The 23,902-nt window shown below is 39.4% G+C and overlaps 5 protein-coding genes across 6 annotated transcripts; 1 reads left to right on the forward strand and 4 right to left on the reverse strand.

Moving 5' to 3' along the window:
- Nucleotides 1-402: 402 nt before the first annotated feature.
- LOC133718512 (norbelladine synthase-like) lies at nt 403-1,426 on the reverse strand. Its single transcript, XM_062145369.1, has 2 exons — nt 1,119-1,426; nt 403-776 (listed from the first exon to the last, which is right to left on the reverse strand). Exons 1-2 carry the CDS (start codon nt 1,303-1,305, stop codon nt 487-489), a joined length of 477 nt encoding a protein of 158 aa, XP_062001353.1. The 5' UTR covers nt 1,306-1,426; the 3' UTR covers nt 403-486.
- A 7,833-nt stretch (nt 1,427-9,259) lies between these two features.
- LOC133718689 (norbelladine synthase-like) lies at nt 9,260-10,213 on the reverse strand. Its single transcript, XM_062145553.1, has 2 exons — nt 9,878-10,213; nt 9,260-9,798 (listed from the first exon to the last, which is right to left on the reverse strand). The coding sequence occupies exons 1-2, from the start codon at nt 10,065-10,067 to the stop codon at nt 9,515-9,517; spliced, it is 474 nt and encodes a 157-aa protein (XP_062001537.1). The 5' UTR covers nt 10,068-10,213; the 3' UTR covers nt 9,260-9,514.
- A 2,247-nt stretch (nt 10,214-12,460) lies between these two features.
- LOC133717040 (transcription factor MYB41-like) lies at nt 12,461-13,584 on the forward strand. The gene is made up of 2 exons (XM_062143662.1): nt 12,461-12,747; nt 12,843-13,584. The coding sequence occupies exons 1-2, from the start codon at nt 12,461-12,463 to the stop codon at nt 13,582-13,584; spliced, it is 1,029 nt and encodes a 342-aa protein (XP_061999646.1).
- A 4,929-nt stretch (nt 13,585-18,513) lies between these two features.
- LOC133715969 (inositol-tetrakisphosphate 1-kinase 1-like) lies at nt 18,514-19,761 on the reverse strand. Its single transcript, XM_062142685.1, has one exon. It carries the CDS (start codon nt 19,619-19,621, stop codon nt 18,683-18,685), a length of 939 nt encoding a protein of 312 aa, XP_061998669.1. The 5' UTR covers nt 19,622-19,761; the 3' UTR covers nt 18,514-18,682.
- Nucleotides 19,762-20,405: 644 nt separating this feature from the next.
- LOC133715966 (protein FAR1-RELATED SEQUENCE 4) lies at nt 20,406-23,864 on the reverse strand. Of its 2 annotated transcripts, XM_062142682.1 has the most exons (4): nt 23,761-23,864; nt 21,396-23,618; nt 21,239-21,292; nt 20,406-20,757 (listed from the first exon to the last, which is right to left on the reverse strand). In XM_062142682.1, exons 2-4 carry the CDS (start codon nt 23,541-23,543, stop codon nt 20,593-20,595), a joined length of 2,367 nt encoding a protein of 788 aa, XP_061998666.1. In that variant the 5' UTR covers nt 23,544-23,618; nt 23,761-23,864; the 3' UTR covers nt 20,406-20,592. The 2 variants fall into 2 exon arrangements, with proteins under 2 accessions (XP_061998666.1, XP_061998665.1); XM_062142681.1 differs by having other exon boundaries at nt 21,396-23,849.
- Between the last annotated feature and the right edge of the window lie 38 nt (nt 23,865-23,902).

Here is a 23,902-nt window from a genome sequence, read left to right on the forward strand (position 1 = left end):
CAAAATTACCATATTACCCCCTACGTGGGGCCCACATAACAGATTTAACAGCTTATTTGGACGGAGGTCCAAAAATTGGACAAGGCTGATGAATTTGGAGAGTACAAGGGTGTTACTGATTAAATTGAAACTCGAGGGACTAACATGATGACGACCCCTAACCTCAGGAGGGTAAACTGAAATTAGTCCTAAGTTTTATTTTAATTGATATGATCGAGAACAGCAAGCACATGCAATTAACAGGATCTGCACGCAGGGCATTCTATATATTGATTAACAATGTAGCATGGGCAAAGCAAGGTGCCAAAACGTACTATTGGTTGATTTATAATGCACCCTGCATCGATCTACGAATTTGCATTTTAAAAGAACCTTATTAATGTCAATGAAGATTGGCAGGAATGACAAGAATATCATGATGCATTATTACATGACATTGATTACAAAAACAAAACCTACTCATCCATCATACAAGAACATTTGTAGTTACTCTTTGTTTTTGAGGAAATGGTTTTTTGCAACCTCGGCAATATTTGCGAAGAGGTCGATAGAGACAAATGAGGCGCTGGCAGCAGCCTCTTCCTTGAGCTCATAGTCGATGGAGGTTCTGATAATGCAGGAGGAAGGAGTGCCAGCCTCTTTTATTTCGAAGCGAACTAAGTAGAGAGTAAATCCCAACTCCAGATATCCACCTTCAATCACATGAACTTCCTTCATCCGTTTTTCATTGTCTACCGTTGTGAACTTCTCCTTATGCCATCCAGGCCCTGGTAAACCTGCAGGCCCAGTATTCACTAATTTCAATCACATCGACCTAGATAATCCGTATCAATAGGCATTTTAAGAGAACCCATACAACCCAATGGACTCATCAAGGCCCAATACGAACAAGAATGGTCTCTACACAATTCTGATAAGCTGCTCTTTTTTGGTCACCAGTCACTCAAAACAAATCAACAAGAAATTAAAGTAACGACTAATTTCAATAAAAATGTGAATCGATATTTGTTTTGATCTGGGGAAGAGTAGGTACTGCAGAAATGAAGAGGCGATTAAGGAGCCGTTAGGAAGCAGCTAAGAGGAATAAATTAAAATTCAGCTAGCTATATAATGTGTACCTGGTGCAAATGTTAGTTTCAGAATGGTGCCTTGTTCTCCATCGCCTTGTTCGACTTCAATTTTGTCAATTACATCGGTGAAAGTTTGTTCCACGAGCCTAGCGATCCCAAGAGTGCCATACAGCTCCCATGCTTGGCTTGCAGAGACTTCGACTTCCAACTCATGCGAAACTTGCCCGCTAACCATTTCGGTGAGTAGCCCGGTAAGGGCCGGGGTTGTTCAATTGGTGTTGTTAACTGCGAGGAATGCAAGGGAAAGGAACGATCCGTATGTTTCTGTTCTCTGTGCGAGTTTCAATTTATACTTACAGCTTGAGCACTGAAGGAACTAATAGGTTGATAGGGTAAAATAATAAGGACAATTAAGGTCTGGCCTGGAATACCTGTGTCAAGATGCTTGCAGCTAACTACCTTGTCTGTAGTGACAGGCTACTTAACTGGTAATAATTTGTAGCCGGCTGGCGTGGATGCATATATAACTTCTGTTTTTATTGACTTGGCCAACAGAAAAAATAAGATGGGCTCATCACTCTCAAATATATTAGCCAACCTTTCTGGCTTTTTCTGTAAGTACATGGGTATGTATTATATACCAAATCCGGCCCTGCAACTATATGCACAAACGATTTGGTTTGATCGATCATGTCAGTGCTACTAGCTAGGCTATGTCGTTCCCCAGTAATTTAGTAAACAAGGTTCCTAAACGTATTATTGATTGATTTATAATGCAATCTGCATCGATCTACGAATTTGCATCGGAATGAACCAGTATCAGTACGTGCGAGAATTGATAGAATTGAAATTGCCCAGCTATATGACATCACATCTATGGCAAAACAACATGATATTGTTAACAACTTAACATCATAGCCATGGAAGCAAAAGCTTGAAAGCAAGAAGAAGAAGAAGCTTACCAGAAGCTAGAGAGAAAAGTTTGGAAATTTCAGATCGTTCTTACAAGAATGAAAATCTAGTTGCAATTATTACAAGCCAAGCTATTTATAGCTAACAGAAAACAAATTAACCCTAACTAACTTTCCTTAGAGCATCTCTAACAACGGAGTCAAAAGCCAAAACCATTTGCAAAATTTGACTCCCTTAGAGTCATCACTTTTCATTCATATTTTGCATCTCCAACCATCTTTAGTCAAAAGGTAAAGTCATTTCATAAATTAATCATTTTAGAGAAGCAATTAAGCCCATGGGTGGCTGGGCCCACATCTCCCCCATCTCAAGCCATTTGGCTTTCGTTCTTCTTTCCTTAGCCAAAATATCTAAACTTTTGACTAATAAGTCAAAATGATTACACAAAGTGAATGGTTGGAGATGATCCCAAAAAACGCCAAAGTCATTTTGGCTTTTGACTACACTGGTTGGAGATGCTCTAATGACCAATAATACAGGCTGTAAATCCACGTAGGTAAAACCACACCAGCTCCATTCTTAGCAAGCACATCTTTGACTAGGAAAGAATATAAGAGTTGACTCGTTAACACCTCCCCTCAATGTCAGTGGGGCTTATCACACTGAGATTATTGGAACAATGTTACTTGAACACAGGGCTATGAAGGCCTTTAGTAAACATATCTGTTGTTTGTTGAGAAGTAGGCACATACTGAAGTAAAAGATCTTGACGTTGAACGCACTCTCTCACAAAATGGAAGTATTATCAAGATGCTTTATCCTGGAGTGAAACACTGGATTCGAGCACAATGCAAGAGCAGACAGATTATCACATTTAAGCAATAGAGGTGTACGAACTTTGATATGAAAATCACAAAGAATGTGTCTTATCTAGCAGTATTAGCCAAGGCTCTATATTCAGCCACAATTGAGCTTCTTGAGACAGAACCTTGCTTCTTGGATTGCCAAGACACAGGACAATGTCTAAGATAAACAATGAAACCTGTTGTGGATCTTCTTTAATTGACTTCTCCAGCCCAATCAGCATCACAGTAGGCATTTATATAGGTTGGGGACTTTCCAAACTTGTAAAACAAACCCTTATTTATTGTGCCTTGCAAATATCTTAGGATTCTTTTTACAGAGGCAAAATGTACATCAGTTGGAGAAGACATGAACTGGCAGACAGTGTTTACAACATATGCTATATCTGATCTAGTGAAGGTGCATGAGATATTGAAGAGCACCAACTAAGCTTCTGTAAAGAGATGGATTATAAAGAGGAGTACCTTCATCTTTAAGAAGTTAAGCACGGGGTAAGCATGGTGTGATACAATCTCTGCATGTTTCAAGGCCATCCTTCACAAGAAGTACTTTCTCTTGCATATTTTTCTTGGGATAGAAATAGACCTTTCTTCTTATGCTGAACCTCAATACCAAGAAAGTATGACAGAGGTCCAAGATCTTTCATATCAAAAACATCACTTAGTTTAGTGATCACAGAAGCTATACCAATCTTATCTGAACCAGTTATAACAATATCATCCACATAAAGCAATAGTGCTATCACACCATGATCAGTAACTTTCACAAATAAACTAGGATCATAATGAGAAAATTTGAACCCCAATGCTGGAAGAAAGGTGGTAAAATTTTCATTCCAGGCTCTAGGAGCTTGTTTAAGACCATAGAGAGATTTTTTCAAATGACACACATACTCAGGATGAGCAACATCAGTGAATCCTTGTGGTTGATGCATATATACTTCTTCTTTAAGATCACCATGCAGAAATGCATTCTTCACATCCAGTTGTCTTAGATCCCAATTATTCATAGCAACCAAAGCAAGGACAAGTCTAAATGTACTATGTCTGACCACAAGACTAAACGTTTCATCATAATCAAGCCCTTTCTCTTGGTTATATCCATGAGCAACAAGCTTGGCTTTATACCTTGACACACTACCATCTGACTTCTTTTTTATCTTATAAATCCACTTACTTCCAACAATGTTCTTACCTTCAGGAAATGGAACTAAATCCCAAGTACCTTGTTTTTGAAGAGTAGTAATTTCTTCAAGCATTGCAAGATCCCACTCTAGAATACCAACTGCACTTTTGAAGCTCTTAGGTTCAACAGGATCACACACATCCATGATAGAAGTAAATCCAGAAAAATAAGCATACTCATCAAGAAGTTTATGATGAACAACACAGGAGCAGGCACAAAAGTCTTGAAAAGTTTTCTGTTTGAAAATCTCATTCTTTGCCCTTGTCAGCATGGAATGATTATTATAATCTTGAGCAGTGTCATTAATGACCTGAAGCTCATGTGGAAGTCCATGATCAAGATTAAGATTAGCAGTAGTGATATCTTGAAGCAACAAGTTATCATGCAAATTAGATGCACCAGTGGATGATCCAGTATCCATGTATTCAATATTAATTTCCATAATTGTTGATACTAGTATCTGCATTATGCCCTCCAGTATTCTCACTTTTAGCAAGATTAACTTTATTCACTCCATTATTCACATTCACTCTAACTCCAGTATCATTATCAGTAACACCATCACTAACACTATGTACCCCCTCTTCAGCCAAGGATGGGATACCAACAGCAGGCTGAGAAGAAGAGAGAGGCAACATAATCTATAATTGATCAGTGTGAAAGATAGGCTGCATAGGTGGAATGGCAGGGTTTAAGTTAGAAGGAATGGAGGGAGCAGACCATTGATATGAGGTAGATGAGAAATTAGACTTTGGAACAGTAGAATGAGTAGGTGAAGAAGTGTGATAAGGAAAAACAGATTCATCATGAATCACATGCCTGCACATCCACAACTTATTCTTCTCTATGCTATAACAAAAAACTCCTTTATATCCTAAAGCTAGCATACCCTAAAAAGACACACTGAGAAGTGCGAGGATCAAGTTTATCATGAGCATAAGGCCTTAGGTAAAGGTAGCAGGTAGTACGTACCAAAGACTTTTAAAAAAGAGATATCATGCACAGAACCAAAAAGTTTAATATATGGTGAGGACATGTTCAGAGATTTGCAGGGCATTCTATTTATAAGATAGCTAGAATGAGCAATAGCATGAAACCAAAACATTTTTGGGAGTTTAGCAGCAGTGAGAAGAGTAATGCAAGTTTCAACCAAATGTCTATTCTTTCTCTCAGCAACCCCATTTTGCTGGGGAGTATAAGGGCAAGTAATCAAATGAAGTATGCATTTCTGATCAAGGAAGTTTGTAAAAGCTTTGCTATTAAATTCACCACCACCATCAGTTTGCAGACATTGTATTGCATGCTTGAACTGAGTAGTGACAAAGTTATAGAACTTCATGAAGTGGACAATGTATCTGATTTATTGATGAGTGAAAAAACCCAAAAAAAATTTAGTACAATCATCTATGAAGGTTACATAGTACTTGAAGCATTCAATAGACATATATGGAGTAGGACCCTATAAGTCTGAATGTACTTTTTGGAATGGAATACTAGACTTGGATAATGAATCAGAAAATGGCAATCTATGCATTTTGTCACTCAAAAAATCTAAGCACACATGAGAACAACTATCTTTATTGTACTGAACCTTAGACAAAGCAAGCATTTTTGAAGCAATATCAGAAGTGGGGTGTCCAAGTTTGTGGTGCCACAAGGAAGACTTGACAGATGCACCAACATATGCAGTTTGTGAATGCCTTGATGGAGGAATAAACCTTGGTGTCTTGAAGAGAAAAAGACCTTCACCATTACTCTTTCCTCTGTATAGTAGAGCCCTTGTTGCCTTATCCTGCACGCATATGTCAACATCATCCATTGTAATAAAGCAATGGTTATCCCTGCACAATTTATTAAAAGAGAGCAGATTCACTGCTAAACTAGGCACATGCATGCAAAACATTGTTAATGTGAAAAGTATGTTTTGCTGGTGTAATCTGTGCAGCACCAATGTGTTTAACTGTCAAACCTTCTCCATTGCCAATAGTAATGGTATTCTTGGACTCATATGGATGAGCAATGGCAAGATTCCTCAAGTCTGAGGTCATATGGTGTGTAGCACCTGAGTCACCCAATCCAAACTTCTGCAGCATTGTGAGAGTTGGAGGAGCTAGCACCATTGTACTGTGTGTGGGTTGTCATTGCAGTGAATGAGGAATGTGGTTCAGCACCCTAATATGCATAATTGCTTCTGTGGTGACAATCCAAGGCAGCATGGCCTTTGAGACCACAAATTTGACACATAATCACAAAGTGGGATGGATGATCAGCAGGAACATCTGTTCTGTAAAAGCAATTGACTGCAATATGACCTTTCTTGCTACAAACTTGACACTCAGGTGATATGCCATTATTGTTCATGTAGTCTCCTCTGTTATTGTTTGCAGGATTCTGGAAACATTTACTTGCAATATATGTCCTTTCTTGTGACAAAATTGACATTCAGAGTTTTGATAACAGTTGTTAGCTGTGTGGCCTCTTTTGCCACAAATTTGGCACTCAACACCACTGTAACTTTTGAAAGAACCACCATTTGTATTAACATTGGAGCCAAACTTTCCATTATTGTTCCAACTAGACTGCTTGGAAGAACTTCCATTCCACACACCTTTGCCTTTGTCACTGCCATAGTTGTTTGAGAAAGGTCTCCTATCATCATTACTTGAGTAACTTGAGTTGCTGTTTATGTATGAGTTGCCTTTAGCAGCCAAAGCAGTCATGGAGTTTTTCAAAGTGAATTGGCCTTCAATGTCTCTTTGTGCTGCTAGAAGCTGAGCTCTAAAGTCCTTCAAGGAGATAGGTGAGTCTCTTGCCCTTATGACAGTCTTGATCATTGAGTATTCATCTGGTAGACCATTTAATGTCACCACAACAATGTCTTTCGTCTATTAGATTAACACCAACTGAGCTCAATTGGTCTCTGGCATGCTTGATGCGCAGAAGATACTTATCAATGTTGTCTGCTCCTTTCCATATCTTCAATTATAACACAGATGCACAAGTTATAGTGATTATCAGAAATTTTTCTCACACTATCAACACAAGTTATGTTATCAAATCTTAGGGCTGGGCAGAAACCGAACCGGAGCCTCAAAACCGGCCGAACCGGCCCGGAATACCGGCTCGGGGACCGAACCGGATGAAACAAGGGTGGAAAAATGATATAACCGGACCGAACCAGAGTATTACAGTTCGGGACCGGTTTTAGCTGTTGAACCGCCCGAAAATAACCGAACCGGACCGGATATTTAATATTTATTTAATTTAATATTATTTTACTTAATTTAGTATTATCTATATATTTTTAAATGTGCTGTAGAATTGTAATTGGTGGAAATCCAGGTACAGATACTCCCTTATGCACTGGATTACTCTCAATGAGAGAAAACCCTAGCATCAGCCTCTCAATCTCTCATTTCGACTTTGCCTCCTCCTGACCTCATCTCTCTCGACTCAACGAGTCAACGCCGACCTCATCTCTCTCGTTTCTCAGTTGACTGAAGACGCCTCGACTCGACGCCAATCGAAGACTGACGACGCCGACTGACGCTAGCGACAACGGTCTTCTCAGCTCTCATATGATCTGAGGATGGAATCGGTATGGAGAGTTAGTTCGATTTCGATTTCGAATTGATTTTGAGTTGGATTTTGGGTTTAGCTTGTTTGGGAGCATCAGTTTCGGATTGATCTTACTTGGGTTAAATTTTGGGTTCAGCTTGTTTCGATTTGATCTTAAAACTCCATGACTGGTTCTTGGAGATTGTTTAATCTTTTGATGAACAAACTCGATTCTCAGTTTCTTGGATGATTGTCTTTGTATATGAACTATTACCCTGCATCATTTTCCGTTTCTTGGGTTTGTTTGTGTCAAAAATGTTCCTTGTTGTTCATAAATTTGGCCATGTTTATTGGATTTGTTAGTTTTTGAAGAATGAACTTGATCTTAGTTACTCTGCATTCTCTGAAAATGGGCATTGTTCTTAGCAGCTCGATTTTGGGTTCATCAATTTCTTACTTATTGTTTGAGAATTGTGGTTTGATTGGGAATGTTTCGATTTACAAGTCTGTTTTTTATTTTACTGTCAGGGAAGTGGAGCATCGCAAACTCCCAATGCGACACCAACTGGGTCAAGCACCGGAACAACACCAACTGTTTTTTAGTTTTGGAAATTGCTTTTTGGTTTGAAATGTTGAACAGTTGGAGCAAATTGTTGATGTTTGAATGTTTGATAGTTGATCTGCAGGTTTGACAGTGTTAATGTTATTTGTCTAGTTGAGAACTTGAGATGTTGATGTCATGAACAGGTTATTTGAAATGTTCATTACTTGATTTAGTGAACAGATTATAGTGGTTTATTTTGTTGATATTTTGATAGTAATGGTTACTCATTTTAGGACAGCTAAATTTGTCGACTTTGGTCGAAAATATGCGAAAAAAATAGAAAGTCGAACACAACCGAAACCGATCCGCACCGCACCGCAAAACAGTGTAACCGAAGTAAGCGGTGTAGGTTTTTAAAATGCGGTTGCGGTTTTAAATATAGCACAACCGAATGAAGCGGTTCGGTTGCGGTTTTGACCTAACACCAACCCGCACCGAACCGTGCCCACCCCTATCAAATCTTATGTTATCATAAAAATATTCATCAAGTAGTTTGCACTAGATTATCATCATCTTATGAGACACAGCATAATGTCAGTATGACTTGTAGTATTCACTAGTATAAGCAATTGAAGTATGCAATAGTAAGATTCGAAGCATATGAGAGGTAGAAGCTCACCAAAAGCAGAAATTGCTTATAGGAGTCATAAGAAGAAGTATACGAGCGCGATTTGAGACCTTGAAACTTGAATCACAGCTTGAAATAATCAAAAAGATTAAATTCTGCTTACTACCTTGTACTTTCAAGGGTTCATCAGTTCAGTCCCTACATTTCTAATTTAATCAGAAAAGTCCTTGCACTCTCAAATTTCATCAAATTAATCCAATCCGTCACTATTCCGTCAATTTTCGCTGTTAAAATGCTGACGTGGGACATTCTCACAGAGAAAATTTCCAAACTACCCATCGCTAGGCAGTCCGCCAACACGTCAGTGTTGTGAATGCAGATGGGTAGTTTGGAAATTTTCCCTGAAAATTGACGGAGTGGTGACGGATTGGATCGATTTGATGAAATTGGAGAATGCAAAGACTTTTATGATTAAATTAAAAGTGCAGGGACTGAACTGATGAACCCTTGAAAGTACAGGGTAAGTAAGCAGAATTTAGTCCTAATCAAAACAACAAAACCGAGTCACACTAGCTAGAATCACAGCCAATATTTTCCAGAATTGAGTAAATTAAACATTGATTGCGGAAGCAGAAGATAGATCCATTACAGCTATAACGTGACTATATATATATATATATATTGATACAATGTTTACGTCCATGCTGTGTTCAGACGAGCTCTAGTAGATTAACTTGCGTGCATTGATCGATCTTAATTTTGGAGGAGGAGATGGTTTTTGGCGATCTCTGCAATTTTTGCGAAAGGGTGCGCGGACACAAGTGAGACGTTGGCAGCAGCATCTTCCTTAAGCTCATACTCAATGGTTGATTTGATAATGCAACAGCAGGAGGCGGACTCTATGATTTCGCCTCGAACTCGGAAAAGGGTAAACCCTAATTCCAGATATCCACCTTCAATCACCTCCACTTCTTTCACCCGCTTTTCATTATCTACCATTGTGAACTTCTCCTTTTGCCATCTAGGGCCCGGTACTCCTGCGCACATGCATGTTATATTAATTTTAAACTCTAAAAACCCCAAAGATACCTCATTCATTGAGGGCCAATTACCTACCCGGTGCAAATGTTACTTTGATAATAGTTCCGGCTTGTCCATCGCCTTGTACGACTTCAATATTGTCAATTACATCGGTGAGGGTTTGTTGGATGAGTTTAGCGAGCTCAAGTGTGCCCATCAGCTCCCATGCTTGGCTTGCACACACTTGAACCTCTAACTCATGCAAAACTTGCCCGCCAACAACCATTTCAGTCGATCTTCCCTCCGGAATCTCTTGAAATCCTTGTCGATCTTTTTCTTGGGCCGGCCGGTGTCTACGTACGTACTTGTGCTCGATTAGCTAGATAATGGAACTCGGAAGGGAAGCTTTAAGGTAATGAATATACCAAATGATATCTGCAGGTTCATATATATTTATATACACAATTAGGTAGGGAGCTGGTGCATGCATCTGTCATATACATATTTTATACGTTTAGTGTGACTCGATGCGGCAGCCTAGATATGATGGATGAGGTAATTGAATGCGTACGCGGAGTTGTTGACCGTGGAATGAATGGAACCTATCCAATGGGCTTGGGGTTAAATTGATGGGCCCTTGAATGAGCCCTAATTGCAACCGGCCCGTAAACATAATTTTGCAATGGTCTCTGATTTACAATAGCCGAAGTTTTTTTCAAAGATACAATAGCCGAATTTAGTAACGTATGTAACTTTCAGTATCCGATCAATTTCAAAAAATCGAACAGCAAACATATGCATGCATTCCTTAATTACCTACCAAATAATACCTCCAAAACTAACGTTATCATCAGATCGATCAAAAGTAGATTTTATATGCTTAATCAAGGATAAAAAAACATGACCAAAAAAAAAATCAAGGATAAAAACGTGACTAGCTAAGTGTGTGTTTTGATCAGATCTCCATCTAATTGAGGCATAAGCACGCAACTAATTATCTCACTTACACATCCTAGCATAGCAAGATGTACCTTACCTTGCCGGGATGAATTTTGACACCTAATCCCAAATGTTACTTGATTACTGCCACACACCTCCGGAATTGTAAACTAGTAACTAGCCTTTTAACTTAGCTAGCTAGCTAGCTTCTAGCTAGGGTTTGACGTTTACGGCACATTCTTATCACATGTTATATATATTATTAGTTTGTTACTTGGTAAAAAGTTAAGATGATTGAGTAAGAAAAGTGCTCTTTCTCTTCTTAATTCTTTTTAATTTTATATTTATGAATATTTAGCTGACCACATATATATGGTCAGTCATTTCTAACCATGACCTAACGTGGCTCTCCCAAAGCTAAACATCTGTCATTTTTCTTCTCATTATATCCCAATTCAAAGTCCCACGACTCTTGGTTTTGGTTTTCTCCACCGATCAACATGGCCGGAAATTGTGCTTAGCATACAAGCTCATGCCCAATCGGAGCCTCCAGTATTTGTAGAATGAATGTGACCTGCCACGGCTGATGTGAGGCCCAGCAATATGCCATTAATTAGAGTTGAATTTATTGGTAAGATCACAGATTTAAGATTGGCAAGGTTGAAAATAGAGATTGATTGTGGTGGGGGAAGAATATGAGGGAGAGACTGAGAAACAACAGAGCTACGGTGTTGGGTATGGGTAGGATTCGATGGCTAGAGGAAGAGGAGAAATTTAGATAGTTGGAAAAGAAAAAAAGAGACACGTATTGGACTGTGGGAGAGACATGTTGTGGTTATTTAGGAGTGTGGTCAGCCAAGTATTCTCGATTCATATACTGTGAATGTGATTTCTTTTTCTTTTTCTTTTCATAAATAGGTATACCTGCAAAATTGTATGCCTTAATTAGCTAGGCTTTAGCTAGGTATTTATTTCACACTCCACGCATTAGTTATTCCAAATAACAAGTACTGGTCATGATAACGATTTTTCCAATCAGTCAAATTAAGGTTAATGCATGGTTACTCTAAAACAAGGAAGTATATCGTAGAGACGTAGAGTGCGGCAATAGTATGGCACTGTTTCAGTAAATCCACATACTTTACGTACCTAGCTTATTATGATTAATTTATTAAAAAGATATGCTAATTTAAATTTGACGTTTCACTAGCAATTTTAAACTTCTAATAACTAAAGTTTTAATTGCCCTACTAATAGAAAGCCCCAGATTAGGGTTTAATGGATGTATGGATTTGAAACAGTAATTAAGGAATGCTATAAACAAGTGTAATGAGGTATATATAATATGCATGTCAAAATTCCATGCATGCTTATCTCGTCAAATGACTTGACGAAATGAAAAGCTTGCTAGGCTGCTAGCCAATCTAACAAGATTATATACACATACATGTTTGTACACGTATTGATCCATGCATTACAACTCTCGAGCCCCTTATATTTCCAACCTATAGCTCTGGCTATCAACTAATATCCCAAGTTATTAACTCAAAGGTTTGAGCTTTGTGTTCTAATTGCTATCCCCGTTATGAATGTATTCTTATCTATATATTCATTGTAATTTACTACTTGTGTATGCAGGGTATACCTATCTATGTATCTGTACTGCGAACGAATATAACTAATGACTTTCTAACTTATTAACTTGAAGGTTTGAATATTAATACGTACTAGTTCGTCGCAATGGGAAGATCAGCATGTTGTGATGAAAATGGGTTAAAGAAAGGGCCGTGGACAGCAGAAGAAGATGAAAAGCTGGTGGAGTACATGGAGAGGTGCGGTGACGATGGGAATCATCATCGCGGCGGAATTAGTTGGAGACAAGTGCCAAAGCTTGCAGGTTTGAAGAGGTGTGGAAAGAGCTGCAGGCTACGATGGACCAACTATCTGAGGCCTGATATCAAGAGGGGAAACTTCTCCCACCAAGAAGAGCAAACCATCATCAATCTCCATAAACTGCTCGGAAACAAGTATTTTAATTAATTAGTCTTCTTCAATTACATGTTTATTCATTATGCATGCATGTCAAGGACCCTAAATTGCAACAATATTGATGGATTTGTAGATGGTCCGAGATAGCAAGCAACCTTCCGGGAAGGACTGATAACGAAATCAAGAACTTCTGGAACACCCATTTAAAGAAGAAGCTGCTCCAAATGGGAATCGACCCCGTCACCCACACACCAATTTCTGCAACTCATGATTATCTCTCCACCATAGCTGCTAGTACTAGCTTCAGTCCATGCGATTGGGCGCTCCTCCAGTACTTGAACTCCAAAATCCAAGTGTTGCAAAATAATATACTACAACGGCAAGGACTTCTAATTAGCAACAACACTGGTCCTAATGCATATGATCAGTATCGCTCATGTATGCTAGGGATGGAGATGGAGGCTGCTGCAGTTAATTATTATAATAATTATGTTTTAGGGTCATCACCATCCAGAAGCTGCTCAGTTCCGGACCAACAGCTAGTATATCATCATGGGCATGGACTTGGATATGATTATGATGATTTAAATAGTGCAACCATGATGAATCGTCATTCTAATTGTCTCCAAGGTACTTCTTTCGGGACTAGTGAGTATGATCATCATGATTCCAAGTTTGCCATTCCAAATATGAAAGTCCCATCCAGTACTGATGATGATCATCATAAGCTGCAGTATGGTGAGGGTGGTCATCATTATCATCAATTGCCTGTTTTGGTTTCAGCAGCCACCTCGGCCTACGTCACTATCACTCATGATACTACTGCTAATGATCAATTTGCTACCCCAAATATTCCTCATAGATCACCTTTCTAACTGTATCCATTCATCCACAACTACTACTACTATTACTACTTCTTCAACGGCCACCTTTGAAATTGATCATGAAGTAGCTTGCGCCGGCCGGGATCTTACAGTTATGGATGATTATCATCAGGAATCAACTAATAATGATCAGTCTTGTTGGAAACACATCATGGAGTGAGTACTACTGCATCCACAATATCATCTGTTTTTCATTTGCAGCTTGGCATCTTGGTAGATATGGCCAATCAAGATAGTTTGCAAATCCAAGATGGGCATCGTTCATTAACTGTAGATCGATCATGTTATTCTTTACTATTTTTAAGAGTAAATTTAATCTTTATTTGGTACCCGGTGCACACTATCATGAAATATATTTTTTGGTACCAATAAATTTTAAGACCATCTCACGTTATCTATACAATTGTACCGTTGCTCTGTCATTTAGGTATCTCTATCAATTTTTTTCTTTAAGATTCCCTATGTAGCGTCCACATGGCCAAAGCAGTCAAGGACATTGTAGTCAAACCGTCATTCTAATTGTCTCCAAAATTGCATTGCATCAAAATCAATATGTTGATTAGGTAGAAATATGCTAGCGTTTGTAAACCCTAGCTTCCATCAAGAGTAATACTCGCTACACACAATCAAATACAGAGTGAAGAAAAAAATGAAGAGAAAAAGGGAAGGAAGAGAGCTTGGTACGGCTTGAGATTGAGTGAATGACAAAATTGATAGAGGAGGACAAATATTATTTTGTGGGTAGGGTAAAGCCGTAAAGGCGATGGATAACTAGGATTTACAAGTGCTGCACACAATATTTTAGCTAAAATATTATGTTCTTATTTTCTCACAAAAATTTATCACTCTTGAAGCATGATTTTTAAACACTTGCTAAATTGACAAAAGGAAAATGATTTGTGGCCTCAATGAGGCCTAAGATTTGTGACATCAATCTTAAGTGTCACGTCATGTCACCTACACACATCACTTATTTGTCAAATCATGCCATGTAATTCTTGAGAAAAATATCATCTTACCTTTCTAAAATCTAATGACTCAAAGTTATTTTGGCTTTCTTCTATAAAAATTTATAAAAATAAAAATAAAAAAAATTATTTTGGTTTTTTTCTTTTTTCTTTTCATTACACTCCTGCTTAGATTTAAATTACAATTTTTTTTCTTCAATCAAGAATAGAAAAAATTTCATGTAATTTAGTCAATAGATTTGCACATACATTCGATCAAGAATAAAAAAATAAAAAAAAATAAAAATTATTTTGGTTTTTTTCTTTTTTCTTTTTTCTTTTCATTACACTCATGCTTAGATTTAAATTACAATTTTTTTTCTTCAATCAAGAATAGAAAAAATTTCATGTAATTTAGTCAATAGATTTGCACATACATTCGATCAATAGATTTGCATAACACATGTATATGAATTCAACCTTTGTTGGGTTCTTGTAAATTTTAAAAATATAATGTGAAAAATACATATTTATATGATTATATATATATTCTTTTGTTCATTTTTTCTCTCTCTCTATGTAGCTAGGTTTAAGCACAATTGCACGATGAAAACCCTAGCACTCCCAGTGACGCTTCTCACGCTAACACTAACGCTGCCCTCTTGTGGCAGCGACGAACACATCGGCTCCGGCCGACTTCCAAACCCAGGGCATATCTGTTCGGGTCCTTTCCTATCGTTCAATCCATCCAATTGGGTACCGTCTCATCTACACCTCTCAAGCTCTACCACTGATGTCCATGGAGGCGGCGTGAGGGATTCAAAGTATTGGCAATTTGATTGGCCTGATGATCATCATGGGGTTGTCCGGTGGGGTCCAGATTAGGGAGACGGCCTAAATCCAAGTCGAGAGGGTGGCCAGATTCGCTGTGTGCCTGGCGTGATGGTTCCTTACGAGGCTGAGATGGAGGTGACGCCGCTTCTGGCACTACCTTGCAATGTTGTTCGGCGTCAAAGTCTCAATGGATCAAACTTGGAACAACTTTGGGCATTATTGCTTCTGTTTGCAATTGTCTCTGAACTGATGGCAGTACCCATGCTATGGCCTGAATCTTGACGGCTCGATTCTCGCCTGGATGATCCTATCTCTGGGCTGGGCACATTGGGTTTTATATGGAATAGAGTACTTGGGGCAATTAGAGGTACACTGCAGGTGCTATGCAGCAGCGCTAGTGGGGCTGCAACTAAGTTGAGGATGACGGTGGTGACCGGCGGCGCTGCTAGGCTAACTATCAGTGGTCGGCTTTCAAAGGCTTGGGTGCCCATAGTAACTGTGGTGTCCAATGTTATGTCAAAATGGGCTTTTGTTTGGGCCTAGATTAGTTCTTCTAGATCAAAAGAGGTTGTCAAATTGTTGGGCTGCTTTCGGACCCACTTCATATTGGGTCGGACATCTCCTTCGGAGTCTAAACCAAGGAAATTTGGTGTGGAAGAAGTTCTATGGCTGACCTACATAGCCAAACCTTCTAGCCCTAGCTTGAAGGGCGAGCAAGAAAGCTAGGTTCTTGTGCGGTGTTGGGCCTATATGCTATGTCTCAGAACCCCCATAGTTTATAGGCTCACTTTAATAAGTGAGCGATTAGTTCGAATATAGGTGGTCTATCTCTATGTATCACAGTAGTTTCTTTTACTACAACTTCTTGATCTCTCTAGTTGAAGGCAGCAGAAGGATATGTAATGACCATCTTGGCATGTGTTTTAATGAAATCCACATTTCTTAAAAAAAAAAAGGGTTATTATCACAAATGGTACCTGAACTATATTTTAATCTTATCGATGGTACCTGAACTTCAATTTTGATCACAACCAGTACCCGAACTTTTCGATTTCATTTTAAATGGTACCTAGCGCCACCTCCAGTCACTATTCAGACTAAAAACGGCATGGGAGGCAATCATAGTGATGATGTTTGATGATTTCAAGGGTTGCAATCATATATAGTGATGATTTTTTGGTAATAGACTTGCCTTGAAATTGTTTTTTTTTTTTTTTAGATTTGGCTTTTTTGGCCGGAATAATGACCGAAGGTGGCCTTAGGTACCATTTAAAATGAAATCGAAAAGTTCGAGTACTGGTTGTGATCAAAATTGAAGTTCAGGTACCATCGATAAAATAGAAGATAAGTTCAGGTACCATTTGTGATAATAACCCAAAAAAAAATGTAGCTAGGTTTAAACGTTACATTTGAGTTTATTATTTTATGTTTTTTTTTCCTTATATTTAGATTGTAGATGATAATTAATGGCTGCTAGTCTGCTACTAACATGAAATTTTTTCTTACCTCTTAATTGAGACATACGTATTTTCCAAATTCAATTTATTAGTGCTATTTTTTTTGGGATGAAATTAATCAATATTTGGAAAGAAAAGTTAATGCATATTTCTTGACACCTAAGAAAAATTATAGGAAAAAATTTAAAATGTTGGTCAAAGAATTTGTAGACATATCTCTTAAATTAATACATAATTAATAGCGGGTATCATGTGTTTCATAATTCTATTGACTAGGAGAATAGGGCATCTACATAATCAGATAGAGAGGGAGGAGCTTTGCGAGTATACTGGAACAAAGTTTGGGGAGCAAATGTTCCTCCCAAAGTGCGAATTTTTGTTGGAGACTACTCAAAGGTATTCTGCCCTCCAGGTATGCTTTGAAATAACGTAGAGTTCCTTTATCAAATTATGCATGTGTGTTTTGTAAGAAAGAAGAGGAATCATGCATGCACCTGTTTAAGAGGTGTGAAGCATTGGGATGTTTTTGGGTTTGTACCCCACTGAAGTTGGACGCGAGAGGGCACCCAGCAAGCTGCTTTATGGGCTGGGTTTGTGATCTGATGGATGTGTTGAAGCCGGACCAGGTTGATTTTTTGTTCATGGCCTTTTGGACCATTTGGACTGAAAGTAATAGTCTGGTATGGAAGGATGGGTTTAGGGTATTGTGGATGGAGCTTTTAGAGTTGATTGTGGTCATGGAGGCATTGGTGCAGTGGTTAGAAATGATGAGGGTATGGGTATTGCGATTTTGGCAAGACCTTTTGTGTATGCGCACTTAACTCTCAATATGGAAGTGGAGGCGTGTAGAGTTGGTCTTTTTTTTTGTATACACTGAGGTTCGTCGATTGTGGAGAGAAGAATTTTTCGGAGGTAAGCCGAGTTTTAGATGATTGTAAAGATTATATGTCTGCTTTTCAATCAATTAGAATTCAGCATATCTATCGTGAAACAAATGGTGTTGCAGATAGGCTTGCACACCTTGCTAGTTTATTTTTGCTTGATGATGTTTGGATAGACGAGACTCCTGCTATTATTCAGGAGATCCTCGTAGAGAATTATTGTCAATGTAATTCTAGTGCACGAGGTTCAAATTTTATGCCCCCCTCGTTTCATAATTTTAATATAATAAATATAACCGGGTGTGGGGCTGAGCCTCCCAGAGTCCCAGCTAGGCTGGGTTCCAAACTCTATTAATTAAAAAAAAAAAAAAAAAAAACTTGCATTGCATCAAAATATATATATGTCGATGGCATATAAATTATGCTACGGTTTGCAAACCTTAGCTTACATAAAAAATAATGTGTAATCAAATACATCACAAACATCATCCCAAGTACAAGAAAGTTAATAGAAAATAGTAGTAGGAAACAACTAGGAATGATTAAAGGAAGTGTTGTAGAATGAGAAAATTTAACCCTTTATATAGGGACAAAAGTTCATAGATTACATAGAATCTAAGTGTTAACTGCAACATGAAGGACAACCTAAGGACCAATCTTCAATTCGAGTGGAAAACAGAATCCATTGAAAAGTTAAGTTCTTTTGCCCTCCCGCATAAAATTATCAAGACAATAATTTCAAACCCATGCAAGTTTGTATATGCAAAATCATGCTAAAGCTGTGCTGACTGAAGGAGTAGAGAAGTGAAATTGGAAGGTAGCATTATTAGTTATTCGGCATTTTACAACTTAGAACTGACATAACATGTTAGCTAAATTGCAAATTAAAACCCCAGTAAGAGGGATGCCTTGCCTTGAAAAGTAGTAAATACTCAATGAGAGCTCTCCTCTAATCTACCAGCTGGGATCCTCATTCTTGTTCAAGCTGAGACATGGACTTGTTGGAAAGTACAGCCAAGAAAAAGTCCGTCAAAAGGTGCTCGAAGTTGTGGAGTTTGGCATAGCCAGGAAAGTAATTGATGTCAATAACATAATAGCTATGCTTGTCATTGGAATCCCTGATGACATCGAAGTTGAAGAAATTGAGTTTGAGGCCGTCGCAAATCCCCTTGGCCAGCTCCTCCACAAACCCAGGTGGCGGCATCTCAACACCCTCAATGTCAACTTCTTCATTGGAAATCTGGGAGAAAGGCACCACAACCCCTGCCAATTTGGTGCGCTGCTCGTCGGAGATGTCGGGCAGCGACCTACGCTTGACGCACTCGGTGTAATCCCCGATGACGTAGACCTTGAAGATGGTGCCGCCGTGGTTGACAAACTCCTGCAGCAAAATGGGGGTCTCGACCTTCTTCAACCCCTCGCCGCTGAAAACCATAGACATTTGGTGCGACTTGGCGCTGCCATTGGCCAGCACAGGCTTCGCGATGACCGGAAATTTCAATCCCAGATCGGATTCCAGTTCGGCCGGGTCGTGGATCAGGACCTGCTTGGGGACCCCGACATTCTCGACTCGAGGGGCTTTGAAGGCGGCGTTGATGACGTCGAGCATCGACACCCGGTTGTGGAGGCGGGCGATGGACTCGGGCGGATCGAGGATGACGGTGCGGGGATAGAGAGACGAGTATTCCTTCAATTGCTGATTCCAGTCGTCGTCGTAGAGCTTGTGGATGATGCAGTCGAAGGGGCCCTGCTGGGTCAAGGCTTTGGAGGCATCGACGGGGACCAGATCGATGCCGTGTTGTCCGGCGTGGGCGATCAGCGACGGTTGGATGAAGGTCTGCTCTTTCTTCGGCGGGAAGGCGTAGCCGATGCGGTGGCGTCGCGGAGGCTGGCCATTACTGTCTGACATTGTTTGCGTAAAAAGAGAGAGATTTTTATTTTTGTTTGGTATCAGATGAGATGAGATGGGTCCTCTCCTCAACAATCACGGATTATAAATAGGGCCCTGCTCTCTGCTGCTGCGATCTTTTCGGTTTCGGTGGTACGTGGGACCTGATTCCTCTCCAAACCGAGAAGAAATCTGCTGTCCCTAATCCCCTGTGCCAAACCTGTTCCCATGCATTCATTGGTCCATACAGATTAAGAAAATATTTTCTTAATCTTTTGTTCCATATTTTATTCTTTGTGGACCAATGAATGCATGGGGACTGGTTTGGCACAGTATTTTTAGGGACAGCAGATTTCATCCCCTCCAAACCTTGTACTCTACTCCTTTTTTCTGGCGGGTCTAGTCGACCTGATTTTGTAGACGTGTGAAGAGGGGAGCGGAATCGGATGCAAATGCTTAGATGCCGCCACTTGACAAGTGATGTGATACAAGTATCATACTAACACTAATTCCTCCGTGAATCAAAATTATAACCAAAAACGTCAACGGAGGAGTCCGGCTATAGAATCCCAATATCGCCATCCAACTAATTTTAAACTCTGCCAAGAAGAAGAAAGACGGAACCAAGTGCACTTTCTGAGATACGAAATTGGCGATGAAAAACGGATGCTGGAATCCGATTCCATCTTTTCCTCTCACCGACACAGGGAATGAGACAAAGCCTCTTGACAAAAGGTGCAAGAATCATCAACAACTCTCCGTCTATTTTTTTCATTACTCCTAGAGTCCTATCACCAAATTGAAATCCAGGTGCACAACATATACGATGTATTTGCATACTTTTAACAGTGTCTTAGGCACGCACCTGTAAAATTGAGGAGTGCTGAAACCTACACTAGTTCAGTTCAGTTCAGTTCGTCTCTACTTTCTACTGTACATGGGATATATAAACAACACTCATTCTTAAAAACAAGAGGAGGAAAAGTTCCAAGTTATTGAGGGAGACGATTCTCCTGCACAGGTGTCGAACAAGCCACGTTATGGAACTGTGCCGGTGCGACATTTTGAAACATTGATGGCACCATATTATGCAACTGCGGAGGCACCACATTATGTAGCTGCATCAGCATAGGCGGCCTTGTCTCAGAACAAACTTGCTGCCACAAGGAAGGAACAAGCATCTGTTAATGCTAATACTATAAATCAACTTGCACCCACCGACCTCAATGCTATTTTCCACAACAGAAAAGTTCCATACAAAATTATACCTTAGTCACCACAATATGGTATATTTCAAAACTTTACGACACCAATTAAACTTATAAGTCTCTAGCACATATCCTGGTCCATCCACTAAGTCAAATACTCCCAGATACAGTTTATCAAAGCAGGGGAGAAACCTAAACCAAAAGAACCTGTGAACATCCTCACTTCTTTCTAACTTATACTAGCTGTATTTTTGATCCATGATTAAAATTATGTTTGCAACTAATCACATCCAGTATGTCATAATAATTTCTTTTTTTGGGCAAAATGAAGTATCTTTCTACAAAAGTTTACAACATCAAAATCAAAGCAGAAAAGAAAGAAAAATTCCACTAATAAAACAGAATTAAGATGGGAGGCAGCATCACATACCATTTGGGGAAACTGGTCTTGTGTTCCAACTCTCATATCTTCCGGCTGAGGTACCTGTATGCAAATGAAGCAGAATTTATCTCTCACATTAATGCATCTAAAATATTTTCGAATATGAAAAAGATACAAGTAGACCTTGTAAGCCACCATTTTATACCTTTCCTTTCCCATGCCTTGCCACCACTTTCCCAGTCCCAACTCTCCTAGGAGTCTTGCTAGCAGTACTCACTTTCGGACCAAAAATCTTGTCATCAGATGTCATACCACATTGACTCTCTTCAATACCACAAATACCATCTATTGCCAAGTCATTAGGTTTTGCATTGCTTTCAACAGAGGTGTTCAAACTCGTGCATTGCTTTAAAGCTTCTTTTATGGCACATAATGCTAGATCATAACTCTCCTGAGAAAGTGACCCTTCTTCACCCAATATTATGGCTCGTCGACATAAATCATTGTAACGACGGACCTTAGATTGTACCTCATCCAATTTTTCGCCAATGGCATGCCTGCTCATAGCAGTATTTGTCCACCGCTGCAATACATATTTGGCAGGTATGGTGAAAACACCAGACATTTGGAGAACAACAATAGCATGTCTGCAGAGATAACCTTTATACTCAAATGAATGGCACGAACAACATATATCCGACTTCGATTCGTTCCACTCCACTATATAATTCTGTTCATCTTCAATGTCTTTTACACTGTACGTTGTGGTTGTCATGTCTTCACTTTCTTTCTTAAGATGACAAGCAGCTGCTCCCAAAACCTCCACTTGGAAGTTTTTAAAAACTTCCCGTGTGTACACCAGTGCCAGTTGCTTCTCAAAAGGTGATGGAGACTTCAACTCGGGTGTTTCATGCCAAGCATCAAAATTTGCTTTTGCTTCCTCTTCATACCTATCTTCAAGAATTACCCTGTAACTTTCCATAAACTCTGGTACTGAAGTTTCCGCTTGGAAATATTTGTCAAATGATGAATTCAAACTTGACGACCGTGAAGTTGGAGACAATCCAGCAAAGGATATATCTCTCATGAAAGTGGGCACCCAATGAGTACGATCTTCATACAAGGACTGAATCCATTCAACTTCTCTCAGATTAAACTTATCAAGCAGTTTGCACCATCTCTTGTCAAATTGTTCTTCTGACCAGGACTTAAAAACACACTCATTAAACTCAGCCATAAAAGTATCATTCCACATGCTCCAAAACTCGAGCTGCCCGTGTATTTTCTCCATTATATGCCACAAAGAAAAGCAATGGCGTGTGCCTGGAAATACTGCTGCAATAGCCGCTTTGATGGCGTCGTTCTGGTCAGAGAGTATCACTCGTGGAGCTTGTTCCCCCATTGCTATTAACCATGTCTGCATTAACCACACAAAAGTATAAACCGTCTCATCCGCAATCAATGCACAACCCATTAACGTGGGTTGAATATGATGGTTCACTCCTATAAAAAGAACCAAGGGCATTTTATACTTGTTTGTGAAGTATGTGGTGTCAAAGAAAACAACATCACTGAAGTTGGTGTAGTCTTCCATTCCTTTGGAGTCTACCCAGAACACATTTCTCAACCGGTGCTCTTCATTTAGATCAACTGCATAGTAGAATTTTGGATTTTCTTCCTGCATGCGCATAAAGCATTCCAGTAGCACTTGAGCATCCCCTGACTCTAGAGACAAGGACCGTCCCTTATCATGCTGATTTCTCAAATAACTCTCTAAACAATCAACATTCTGATATGCACTGAATAAGCTGGACACTGAATTCACATTCTTCCGTCTTCGCATCCTAACATCGTTGTTATTCTTAAGCGGGTCTGCATTTCTGTGGCTGCGAAAGAAATGTGCTTGAGCCGGTAAAAGCTCATGGTTGTGCTCCTTTACGAAACTATAGACATACCAATTACCATTTGGCCTGCGCTTCACATGCATGCTTGCCTTGCAACCAATTTTGGGGGAAGGCCGGGGATTGATGGCATCATCGGACTGCTGCTTGTTTCCATATCTTATGCATGAAAATTTGGCATCAATGAATTCTTTGGACGCCCTAGATCGACGACTGCTCAATTTAGCAGTGCCGAAACCCACAGACTTGGCATATGCTTTGTAGTAATCATATGCAGCTTCATGAGATTCAAACTCCATGGCATCATGAGGCTCCTCTACAATTGAAATGGCCTCCATCACTGTTGTTGTTGGTGTTGGTGTGGGAAAATTCAAATCCACTCTGCACTTACCATCCACCTCACCAACTTCAAAACTGCTGGTAATGGGTCTAAAGGTTTTCATATGTCCCATAAATACTGAACACAGTTTTGTCCATGCATGGACAAAAGATACAAAATTGGCTCAGCTTTCCCATTACCAAGACGCCTATATATCATGTAATTTACAATTATGTAAGCAACAATCTATCTGATTCTCAAGTACATGAAATGAGGATTTGTGTCAAATAGCCAAAAGTTAAGAAAGCTGAAGCGCACACACACAGAGATGAATAGGAAGTGCGACTCACTTTGATAGATAGACCAGATCAGATCCACTAGAGCTGCCTTTGCCGTATCTTCTTCTTCCTCTGTCTTCCCCAAACTATCCACCCCCGTTTCTGCTTCTCGGGTTAAGAAGATTGTTTTTTTAATAAAAGCCCGAGTCCTCTG

The sequence above is a fragment of the Rosa rugosa genome, chromosome 6, assembly GCF_958449725.1.
Source record: "Rosa rugosa chromosome 6, drRosRugo1.1, whole genome shotgun sequence".
NCBI lineage: Eukaryota > Viridiplantae > Streptophyta > Magnoliopsida > Rosales > Rosaceae > Rosa > Rosa rugosa.